General features: G+C 36.3%; 1 protein-coding gene across 3 annotated transcripts in view; it reads right to left on the reverse strand.

Annotated features, from left to right (window-relative positions):
* CNTNAP2 (contactin associated protein 2) overlaps nt 1-13,260 on the reverse strand; it is a 1,550,102-nt gene that overhangs the window by 255,439 nt on the left and 1,281,403 nt on the right. For all 3 annotated transcript variants that reach the window (XM_060691806.2, XM_034416464.3, XM_087892376.1), the window contains exon 15: nt 3,224-3,351. In XM_060691806.2, the coding sequence (XP_060547789.1) occupies nt 3,224-3,351 (128 nt within the window). The remainder of the gene's footprint in view (nt 1-3,223; nt 3,352-13,260) is intronic.

The raw sequence follows: 13,260 nt of genomic DNA on the forward strand, positions 1-13,260 counted from the left end.
CTGGAAGTTGACGAGGAGCGAATCCCTGATGGTCTAGGGTCCTCCAGGCTCTTGGCTCTCTTGGAATTCTGGGTGCCAGAACAACCCTCCTCAGGATCGGGCTCTCGGGCTCTTTTATCCCTGCTCTTCTTAGAGCGGGAATTAACAGTTAAATTGGCGTCCGCCATTTTAAAATGCTCCTGAAGGGCGGTAAAACTCAAACTGAGGGAAAGTTATTAGAACTCAATGCGCTGCCCGATGCAGCCCCTCGCTGGCCAATCCGAGAGTGTAGGGTGCTCAGCGCTTTCCGATCGAGAGGGAAGCTTTGCGGTCGCGAAGGCCAAATTCCTTTTGGCGCGCTGAAAGCGGCGCGGAATGGCTGACGCGTCTCCCGGCTGCAGGGCAGGGCCCGAGTTGCAGCCTCAGCCTAATATCGGCGAAATTGCTGTAGCGCGGAAGAGCAGGCTCGTGTGCGCCGAGGGCTCAGCCAGCCGGCTGCCCCACCATCTAGCGGTCTTCAGCGGATTCCGATGTAGTTCACGCTGGAATTTTTGCTGGTAGAGCCGGGTCTGAGAGGAGAAAGTTGAAGACACGCCTGTCCTACTCCACCGAGTCGAAAAAACTGACTCCTGGAGCAGGGAGGCGGGGCTTCGTTCCCTCTGCAGACTCGGTCCTAAACAGCTCACACCCGTGTCGCCTCCCATCCATCCTGACTGCCATGACCACCCTGACAGGAGAACAGAAACATTCTTAAAGATCCAGAAACATTAAACAAGTAAACATCATTCAATTTTAAGATGTAAAGAAAAAATATCACATAATGATGTATCCTAACTGAAAATATATTGCTAATGGTTTTAAAATTAAAAGGAAAGGTATTAATTTATACTCCATCATAAAAAGTATATTATGTGAAAATTATTTAATCATTTTGAAGTTAATTATCAGTTTTGATTTGATTTCACCTCTAGTACAATCCTTTCAAAAATAATATGTGAATATAAAACACACTATGGAAAATAGTGATGATACAGAACAATGCTATTGCTTTTATAGCAAAGGACAGATGGATGAGGTAGAAAAATAATTTTCTAAGCACACATTTTAAATTTGGATGAGGTTATAAAAGGCTTGAAGCAAAAATATACACAATAGTCATGCTCAATATCACAATGCAGTCCTGAATAATAAATGTTATGTCAAAACATTTAAATGATATTTCCAATCAAATTCTTTTAGGTTGGCTTTGTCAGGGTCATAAAATAGTAGGACTGAAACATAAATGTTTTTACCATGAATGCTATTACAAACAGAAATAATTATTAATGTTATTATAAGCACAAGGTATAATAATTTCATTACATTAAGACTTTCAAGGATATATGGACAGCAAATATAAATTATTTAGCACTGCTATTATTAATTGATGATTTATGTGCCATCAACATCAATATTCAGGAACATATTGAACCTTGGGGTCAGCATTGTGTTTTGGCTCCAAGCTACAATGTTCAACCATAGTCCAGGGACTATATTTGTGACTGTACATTGTAGCCTGCATATTGCAGGACAATCTTACATCTGGATAATCTCTGCAACAATATGTCTTGTTAGTAGGTTACTAAGCACCCAACAGTTTATGAGGGCAATGACTGATGCACTACAGTGCCATCAGAATGCAGCCAAGGGTTTATTTATTTATGCATTATAGCTGTAGCTTTCTGAGTGATTAACAATTAACAATAAACACAAGAAAAGAAAGAAAAGGTTCAATTCATGTTAAAATGTATATCCAATAAAATATAAAATAAAGACACCAAACAAAGTAGGTAGCAGGAAGTCATTAAAATCTAAATTGATATGAATTTAATTATAAATTAAATTATAATAATTATAAATTTTAATTATAAATAATTATAAATTTTAATTATAAATAATTATAAATAATTAATTATACTAAAATAAAATTAAAAAGCATAAAAGCATTCTGGGAATGCCTGATCTGCTATCCTGCTTAAATTTTAAATGAAAGTGATGTGTATATGTGTATATGAGGATATTCAGTTTAGGATGAGAAGTAGTACAATAAGGACTGAAGCTATTGATGCTACTAAGTGCATACTTTATGTTGAGTAATATCAGCAAAAAGAAGGAAATTATTTTTCAAGAAAGAAAATGTGAGCTCTGCTTTGCATATGATTTGTATACAATACATAGCCAAGCTTAAATAACTAGTCAGATAGTGGAAGATTTACACTTCCTTATTTAGGCTTCAAGTTTCAAACACATACTAAAAAAGGCAGTTTTGATTTGCAAAATGACTTTAACCTTTATTAACATCAATGATTCTCACCAGCTATAACTTCATATACAAGTTTCCAATTATGAACTTAGTCATAATGCTACTATTTATATCTCTATAAAATTAGTTCATTGCAATATAAACATTAGTGCTAGTAGCATTAACAGCAGCATTCAGCAGCATCACAGATATTAAAAATTATCTGTGGTTTGTATTTCTGTGTATATTAATCAATTGGATAATTTGGACTATTCACCTATACCTAATTGAATAGGCCAAGTTATCTAATTGGTTCCAAAATAAACATGAATGCCCATATTTAAAAAGTAAAAAGTAACCAAGTACATCTATTCAGTATACAATAATTCTCTATAAATATTTTTGAAAAATGTTACTGATATATTTTGATATAGATCATGTAAAAGCTTATCTTAAAGCAGGGGTCACCAACCTTTCAGACCTCAGGCACAACTAAATTCATAATTTTAAATCCTGGAGACCACTTTTTGATACGAACTTTTTAAAAAGATAAATAGTATTTAGTGCAATATAAAAAATGCAAATAATTTTTTTGCAGAACACCAAAATTTTCTCATGGACCATCAGTGGTCCACGGACCATCAGTTGGTGACCATTGTCTTAAAGGACTTTATCAAGCTGAAACTGTCTTAGTTATTCTTGGTCATGATATGAGAAGAAGGGGAAGGGCGGTATAGAAATTCAATAAATAATAATACTACTAATAATAATTATCTTGTAATGTGGTGAAATATTCCAGATGCTGCAAGATTTCACTGAGTTATTACAATCCACCCTAATTTGCATGAGTGATAGCTGGATGTTGATTCTTCAATTCTCTCAATGGTGATGCAGTGACTGATTTATGAGAAGCAGAATGAGAAGAGGTTTATAACACAAAATAATAGTAGTAATCACACTTACGGTCTCCATGGCAACGCAGAGCGCCCACAGTTAACTTGGCATCAGAGCCTGGCCGACCAATATCTCCAACCACCACTTGACTGATAGGTAAATGGTCCTTGTAAGATAAAAGACCAGCATCTTTTCTCCTATGTAATGAAAAGAAAGAAAAATCAAACATACTTAATAAGATGTTTAGGGAAGTCTGATTCAACCTTGAGTCAGTCAGGATTGAACTCCTGACAGTGAGCAGAGTCAGCCTGCAATACTGCATTCTAACCACTGTGTCACTAAAATATTACTTTATTGCTGCCTTTCGTCCTCTAGATCCACCATCAAGTATAAGCTTCCATTTTCTCACCTTATTCTTGGGGATTCAACCACGCTCAGGGATGTTGTTTTTTTTAGTAGCTGACAATCTTTTCCTTACAACAGCATTTTCACCTTTAAGAGGCATGGACTTCAACTCCCAGAATGGAGTTAAAATCCACACCTTTTATGTTGCTGAAATTTATTTATTTATATTTATTAGCCTCCTATCTTACCATAAGGTAACTCTGAGTGGCTTACAGACATAAAATATATATATCTACATTAAAACAAGACTACATTAAGACAAGAAGATTAAAATTAAGGACATGTGGAGAAGGAGGGGTGGTATGTGGGGAGGTGGGATCTGTTGTTACTTGATCAACCACCTCCACTGTGCTGCTCCCCCATTGGGGCCCAGGCTAACTGGCAGAGCCAGGTCTTTAGCCCTTACAAAGAGTTGGGGCCAATCTCATTTTGGGAGGCAAGATGTTCCAGAGGACAGGAGCAATACCTGAGAACACCCTCCTCCTGGACACTGCCAGCCAGAATAATTGGGTTGATGGACAGCATATCTCCTTTGCTGGCACAAATGGGAAGGGCCAATCCCACTAGGGTGAGACAATCCCTCAAGTAATCTGGACCCATGCCATGAAGGGCTTTAAAGGTGATCATCAACACCTTGAACTGCATCCGGAAACAGACCGGCAATTAATGAAGCTCGCAGAGCAGTGGTGCTATAAGGGCCATTCTTGGACCCCCCCCCCCAAAAAAAACTGCCCTTGCTGCTGTACTCTGCACTAGCTGTAGGTAGTCCCATGTAGAATGCATTATAACAGTCCAACTGTGAGATGACTAGGGAGAAGTATTGAGGAACAATTCCCTAGATACTTATTGTCAGTACAGCTACTAACAGATTGGTTCAATTACAGTTTTCGGGCTGAAAAATCAAATGAAATATATATGATAATGTCATGTCAAATTCAATCTGCCAAGAGCAGTGATCAGTCATTCCACTGTATAAGTTGTACTGGAGGCATTGCTGAAGAAAGGTCTATTTCATATGGAAGCCAGCAAACAATCATTTTATACATGTGGAGACTAGTTCTTTTACAACTTGGCCACTGGACAGGCAATTAATTGCTCCTCTCATGCTGAATTATATTTGGGTTTTACTGCTTGACTAGTATATGCTTATTTTGAGAGAGGGGATTTCTTGCACCATTTTTTATCATGCAGTATTTATCTTGGTTTGCTGGAGGATGGGGCAGGAAGAAGACAAAATGGAGAGCAGAGGGAAAGACAAAAATATGTAATGTGCAAGAGGATTTATCACAAAAAATGATTTAACATAATTTAGGCAACAGTAGAATTAGTAAGAAAATATATATTAATATATATTGGAATTTTTTCCAGTGATTGTGGACCCATTTTATTAATTGACAATAACAAAAAGTGTTATTGTTTCATTATTCATTATTGTAAGAATGTTTCATACCATTAACTGTTTGCTTGGTCACCAGTGAGCATCAGATTAATTTGATGAAAAGGAAAATGTATTTTAAAGGAAATGCAATTAAAGCAATTAAGAAAACAACTTTAATCTTTTAGAATATTATTTCTTAGGAATGGTTGCCTAACATCTATGATTAGGAAGGTAATTAGAAGCTTAATTAGTATGCTTTTCAAATAGCATTAAACTGTTGTCTGAAAACAAAGGATATAAGTACTGGACTGTTTTATTTTGAATTGGTTTTCATTTATTTATTTTTATTGTACTTTATTATTTATTCCAAGAATATCTGTGCTGCATTTCAGAACAAGTTTTCCCAAAGTGGTTTATAAACCACAAAACCCCCAAAGCAAATATAATACTACAAAGCCACATTAAAATTCCATAAAATCTAATAAGCAGATAAGTCACACAACACAACAAAACAATAAAATATAAGCCCAAATTAATCACAGAAAAATATACTATACAGTAATAATTAAATTCTCCTGAAATCAAAAATGTTCTGTTATTTATAACTACACACATATATATGCACACATATATGAAATGTACAAATTCATACAGGAGTATCTATAGGAATATCTCTTCTATTGCTTAAATATGAGTATATCCTCCAGAACTCTAAACATGATTTTCAAATATAAATATCAAATTATTTATATTTAGTATTTTTCTAAAAATATCTTTGAACCCAGAGATCATTTTTGAGAAGATATGCAAAGAGTAAAACATTAACTTCAGCATGGGAAAACAATTCACTATGACAAAAAACCTCAAAATTACTTCATCTTGTTTCTCTTTTGGATAAGATGGAGGTAAGGGCAGACTTTTAAGATTGTCTTAATTACAGTTTATGTCAACTACAGTTTATATCAACTACAGTTTATATCAACTACAGTTTATATTAACTAAAGTAGAATTCTAGCATTTCTTGTGGCATCTTATTTACTGAATTGCCTAAAGTCGTCTTAAAGGCTGACAGTGGGTGTGGACAATCACAAAGCATTCATAGATTAGAGAGCAAAGGAAGCACTGGACTCAATAGGATTCGGAGCAATCTTCTCATTTACTTGAGGCTGCTATTGGCTTGCCTTCATTTTAAAAATTAAATTAAAATCAATTAAAAGGAAATGAAATAGGTAAAACAGTTTTTTTGGTACTGGAATGACTTGGAGACCTTGGGTTAAAGTATCTGTTACAAATCAAGACAGTGAAAGAATAGTGAAATATGTGTCATGATTTCTTAAGACAAGCCTGGTTTTCATATGGGGTTTGTATTAGAATATGTTGATTCATATTTAATTAATTGTGCTCTTTGTAGAGGCCCATATTCAGATTCAAGGCTTTTTGATTGTTTATAATAAAATACAAATGTCCTACAAAACCTGGGGGTGGTATCAAGATTCGGGGAGGTTTTGAGGTGAAGACGTTTGACAGGTATTCCAAAAGAAAAAATGGCATAAGTGAATTTCAAGTGTTAGGAATGTAGAATGTATGATGACAAAGTTTTAAGATGGGACTTGTAATATGAATTCCTTGTAATATGAATTAGTTCCATGTAATATGAATTAGCTAACAAATTATTCTGGTAAATAATCTAACTTTTAATATTTTTAATTTGCTTTCTGAAATTATTTCATGATTAACTTTGTTTATCCGAAAACTTTATGAATTTGTGTGTCTCTAATGGCAGCTCTTTTTTTGAGAGAGAGAGAGAGAGAGAGCAGAATACTTCTTCATATTCTAATGTATTCATCGATCCAAAAATTTGATTTGAACTTCTGTTGCCTGTAATCCTAACAAGAATGTGATACTGATTTTAATGGTTTTCATTGATTGATTATGGATCAGTACAGTTTTCTGACCTCTCTAAATAAGTGTTTTACAAAATTAGCCCATTTTCTTATTTTTTTCCTGGAGAAAACATGAAGTTCTGAACATTAGTAATTTTCTGAGAGTCTGCAAATAATAAAAAGGGAAGATGAAACCAGATGGATAAAAATAAAATTTTGGAACTGCTTAGTAATCATGGCAAAATTAATTACAGCACTTATGCTTTTCATTTTTGTTTCTTCTGGCTAGTGAAATTGACCATTCATGATAGTGATAGATTTGATAATCCTGAAGGAGGTAATAGGGAAGCTGGGTTTTAATTTCTTTGGCTATGAAAAATTACTGCTTAGTTCATGGTTTCTAAGCAGGATCTCAGTCAGTTAAGGATATTTCAACTGTCAGTTCTATTGCTATGTACATTTTATATGACAGCAATAATTTATTTTGGTAAGGTTGACTTGGTAAACTCAGTGAATTATTTATGTACAACAAGGATGGGTGTAAGTAACCCTATTTTTTTCCTTGGCCTCCAATTAACTTTTGATATCATTACCTTCTGGACCATTGCTCAGAGTTTGACAAAATTTTATCTAGACTTAATCCTTCTGAAGAGATTGATCAGAAAGTGTTAGAAAGGGATTTTTATTGTATCCCTTGGCTGTTGTTTTGTAGCTTGAACATTTATTTAGTGGCATTTGATGCTGTTTTGGAGATCTTTATTCTACTGTAATTATCATTTGCATGTGTGTTGTATTGTATGATAGTTTTTAAAGATTCTGTGCCTTACATCTTAGGTCAAAAATGATCTATTTGCCTTTTCTAATTTTATTTTTGCTGACAATTGTAATTCATAGTAAGAAGGTGCTTGGCATTCCAAAATGTATTGCCAAGTACTTTTTTCACTAAATAAAAATATCAAACTAGAACAGGAATAATCAAAAGAATACAAAGTCTATTTTGTCACATTAGCTAATTTATAGGAGCCATCTTACTTTCTAAAATAACAAAAAACACTGAATATTTTTTATTGGAAAAATATTGATACAAGCAATGGGATTTTTAGTTGAGTCATCAATGCTCATCAGAATGCTTGGTACTTAAAGAATTAATATTCCACAAATGAAACTGAATTAATTACAGAACTTGTCCAGAATTCTGACTCCATTGTAGATATTTAGAAATAATCACAATTGAAGTGTTTAGTATTTGGAGAATAATACTATTATCTAAATACCTTAAAAGGTTTTTTTTTTAAAGGAAAATAATATTACTTGTCTTCTCTCTCCAAAAAAATTTCTCTAAGAGAAAAATGTTTATATTTTCAAAGTTATAGATTCTAATAATAAAAGAAAAGAATAAATATATAATTCTGTAATTGTAATAAACAGGATAATATAATATCTTTGAATACTTTTATTTTTTTTACTTCCCCTAAGTATAGAAATTTACAAAATTATAAAAGCATGCTAAAGATGTATTTATCATAAGGCATGCCCTACCCAACCAATATAGCCAGAGCAGTTGTTTAATTCAGGTGACTATTCTGTCACCATCTTGTTTCTTCCCTATACCAGCTGGGTAAAGGTAATGCCAAAAACAAACAAACAAAAAGCCAAATAAACTTCATATCCCCTTTACTAATGGAGGAAAATAAGGATATCTTAAATCTCATATCCGGAAGTCAGTTTGAGGGATCTCCTAAAACAAATGTCCAGATTGCAATTTCATAGGCAAAAATGACCATCAAGGTATTTATTTTTAAAAAATTGGAACAAAAAATTATTAATAACCCAATAAAAGCATAGATGAGTGTAGAACTTAAAGAACAAGATTAAGCATCACAGGAACAACTTAATAAAAGAAGAGAAGATAGACCCATGTTAAAAGGTGACTAGACCTCCGAGAAAACTAGTTTGGAAGGAAGCTGGATAGATTTTGTCTACAAGTCAGCTGTGAATGAATTCTGATCTAATGGGACTCAATACTAATAATTAGTATTGGGAATTGAATAAATATGACTCCCATAATTGGAAATCAGCTCATATATAACTTCTTTATATTCACTTCAAATAATAATAATAATAATAATAATAATAATAATAATAATAATAATATATGAAAACCGAGTAACTCAGTTCAAGGAAAACTCACAGTTCAGAGCAAATCAGCATCAGTTTTATAAGAGCTTAGAAAATGGAGACAGAGTAACAACAAATGAAAAGCCTGATAAAGAAAAAGCTCTGAAATTCTGGAAGAATTTGTGGGAAAACAATAAGAAGCACAACAGACATGCAAAATGGATCAAACAGGTTGAGGACTCTATTAAAGTGCATAAAATGGAAGATGTGAAAATAACAATAGCAATGGTGCAAAGACAGTCAAGAAAAGTGAAGAACTGGAGTGCACCTGGACCGGATGAGCTACATGGCTTCTGGTTAAAGGCACTTACAAGTGTGCACAAAAGATTGGCAACCCAGATGAACCAGATCCTAAAAACACCTGAAAATGATGAATGGATGACAACTGGAAGGCCATTTTTGATCCAAAAAGATAAAGAAAAAGGAAATGACCCTGGAAACTATAGGCCAATCACCTGTTTGCCAACAACATACAAGCTTCTTACTGGTATCATTGCAAACCAAATCTATGGATACCTGGAAAGAAATAACTTGCTTCCTGTAGAACAGAAAGGATGCTGCAAAAACTCAAGAGGAACAAAGGATCAATTGCTGATTGACAAACTAATCTTAAAGAACTCAAAGAAAAGACGAAGCAACCTGTTCATGGCTTGGATAGACTATAAGAAAGTGTTTGATTCAGTTCCCCATAGCTGGATCAAGAAATGCCTGGAAATCTTAGGCATCAGCAGCAACATACAAAAATTCATGGAATCTTCAATGAACCTCTGGAAAACAAAATTTATGGCTAATGAAGAAGAACTGGGTGAAGTTGAAATTAAACAAGGCATTTCCCAGGGCGATTCCCTTTCACCTACTTTTTATACTCTCAATGCTACCACTGACAATCATTTTGAAGAAGATGAACTGTGGATACGAACTTGCAAAGAAAGGACTGAAAATCTCGCACTTGATGTACATGGATGATTTGAAGCTGTTTGGTAAAACAAAAGCTGAACTGAATTTATTAATTGAAAACACAAAAGAATTCAGCCAAGACATTGGTATGCAGTTTGGAATTGACAAATGTGCAACAATAGCAACCAAAGCAGGCAAGATCATAGAAGAGGATGGAATAGAACTAGAGAATGAAGAAATGATAAAGGCAGTAAAATCAGAAGAAGGCTACAAGTACTTGGGGATTTTAGAAGCCTCTGACTTAATACATAATAAAGTCAAGGAATCAACTTCAGCCAAGTACATTTGGCGAATTCATAAGATATTAATGTCCAAATTGAGTGGAGGAAACATCATAAAAGCCGTAAATACCTCGGCTATACCTGTGATTAGATACTCTGCAGGAATAATTGACTGGACCCAGATGGAGTTAGACAATTTGGACAGAAAAACAAGGAAGCTTATGACAATGAATCATGCCTTGCACCCTAAAAGTGATGTTGACCGATTATATTTACCAAGAGCAGAGGGTGGTCGAGGACTCCTACAAGTAAAGCAGACTGTGGAAGAAGAAAAACGCAGCTTGAATGATTACATCCAGAAAAGTGAAGAACCAATGATTAAGGAAGTAAATAAAGGAGGCTTTTTAAAGACAACTAAAACAAAAGCAGAATATAAAAAAGAAGTAATTGAGCAGCGAGCTGAAAATTGGAAAAGCAAAGCTCTGCATGGCCAATACTTGAAAAGTATTGAAGGCAAAGCTGACCAGAAACTAACTTGGAACTGGTTAAGATCAGGAGTACTGAAAAAAGAAACAGAAAGCTTTATTTTGGCAGCTCAAGAACAAGCCCTAGCCACAAACTGCATGAAGGCAAAAATTCAACATGTTACCACCAACAGCAAATGCCGCCTCTGCAATGAGAAAGATGAGACAGTCGACCACCTGATCAGTGGATGCAGCAAAATTTCACAAACTGACTACCTACAACGCCATGACCGTGTTGCTAAGATCATTCACTGGAAATTGTGCCAGAAGTTTGGATTTGAGTACAGCAAAAACCACTGGGAACATCAGATTGAGAAAGTTTTAGAGAATGAGAAACTCAAGATCTTGTGGGACTTTAGGATTCAGACTGACAGGCACTTGGTCCACAACACACCTGACATAACAATAGTTGAAAAGAAAGAAGTATGGTTCATTGACATTGCAATACCTGGTGATGCACGGATTGAAGATAAGCAGCAAGAAAAAATCACAAAGTACCGGGACTTGCAAATTGAAGTTGAGCGACTATGGAAAAAGAAATCGTGTGTTGTCCCGATTGTAATTGGAGCCCTTGGAGCAATACCCAAAGGGCTACCCTGCTATTTAGAAATTCTAAATTTGCCGGACTTGAACATTTTGACTCTACAAAAAACCACCTTACTCGGAACAGCTTACATCTTCCGATGATACCTTAACAGTTCCTAGGTCCTTGGTTAGGACTCGAGCTGCTGAGCTATTAACCAGCCTCAAAGGCTGTGAATCTCACTAAAGATTAATTAATTAACAACAACAACAACAACAACAACAACAACAACAACAACAACAATGGAAAAAGGGCCATTTCTGGCCTCGAGGGCCTCTGGGGGTGGTGGGGAAGGCCATTTTTGCCCTCATCAAGTTCCTAGAAATGCTCTCCAGCCTGCGGAGAGAAAAAAATGGGCCTACCCGGCCCACTATGGCATTGTGTGCCAGGAGCAGGGGGAAAAGGGGGGGGGGGTCGCGCATGCATGCATGGGGGCAGGGTGGATAGAATTATGGGTGTGGGCATGCGTGTGGGTGACCCCCCTCCCCCCGCTCCTGGCACGCAATGGCAAAAAGGTTAGGCATCACTGTCCTATACCATTTCAGACAAATCCAATGTTTTCTTAAAAACTTCCAGCGTTGGAGCATTCACAGCTTGTGGAGGCAAGTTGTTCCACTGATTAATTGTTCTAACTGTCAGGAAATTTCTCCTCAGTTCTAGATTGCTTCCAGTGGTGGGATTCAAATAATTTAACAACTGGTTCTCTGCCCTAATGATTTCTTCCAACAACCAGTTCACCAAACTGCTCAGAAAGTTAACAACCGGTTCTCCTGAAGTGGTGCGAACTGGCTGAATCCCACCACTGGTTGCTTCTCTCCTTGATTAGTTACTGCCCATTGCTTCTTGTCCTGCCCTCAGGTGCTTTGGAGAATAGCTTGACTCCCTCTTTTTGTGGCAACCCCTGAGATATTGGAACACTGTTATCATGTCACTCCAGTTTTTCTTTTCATTAAACTAGACATACCCAATACTAGCAACCATTCTTTATATGTTTTAGCTTCCAATCCCCTAATCATCTTTGTTGCTCTTCTCTGCACTCTTTCTAGAGTAGTGATAGCGAAACTTTTTGGCACTGAGTGCCCAAACCGGAACACTCACGTGCATGTGTGCGCATGTACCGGAGTGCTAAAAACCTGAAGACCAGTTGGCCAGCATGCATGCCGGAAACCAGAAGAGCATTTGGTGATGGTGCATACAGAGAGGGCTCTGCATGCGTCTTTTGACATGTGTGCCATAGATTTGCCGTCACGGTTCTAGAGTCTCAATATCTTTTTTACATTGTGGCAACCAAAACTGGATGAAATATTCCAAGTGTGGCCTTACGAAGGCATTATAAAGTGGTAGTAACACTTCATGGGATCTTGATTCTATCCCTATGTTTATGCAGCCTAGGACTGTGTTGGCTTTTTTGGAAGCTGCAGCACACTGCTGGCTCATATTTAAATGGTTGTCCACTAAGACTCCAAGATTCCTCTTATCTAACTACTACTATTGAGCAAGGTACCACATACAGTATACTGTACTTGTGCATTTTGTTTTTCACCATTGAATTTCATTTTGTTAGATAGCGCCCAATGTTCAACTCTGTCAAGACCCTTCTGTATCTTAAGCCTATCTTCTGGAGCTCTCCTCATGGGTAAATCTGCTTGTTTTTAGGGGGGAGGGGAGTGTCTGCTTGAGAGAGTGAATCATGTGACTGCAGGGAGGAAAGTCCTCCAGCTCTCCTCATGGGTAAATTTGCTTGTTTTAAGGGGAAGGAGAGTGTCTGTTTGAGTGAGGGAATCATGTGACTGCAGGGAGGAAGGTGCTCCAGTTCACCTCGTGAATGAATCTGCTTGTTTCTAGGGGAAGGGGAGAGTAGCTGTTCGATCGAGTGTAAGTGGGAAGTCTTGTTAGCTGTGTGTGTGAGAAAAACTGGTTAGATGGTGTCCGTTAGCCTTGGAAGGCAACTCATGTAGGAGAAGGAAAACTCCGATC

The sequence above is a fragment of the Pantherophis guttatus genome, chromosome 4, assembly GCF_059756535.1.
Source record: "Pantherophis guttatus breed Tessera chromosome 4, ASM5975653v1, whole genome shotgun sequence".
Classification (NCBI taxonomy): domain Eukaryota; kingdom Metazoa; phylum Chordata; class Lepidosauria; order Squamata; family Colubridae; genus Pantherophis; species Pantherophis guttatus.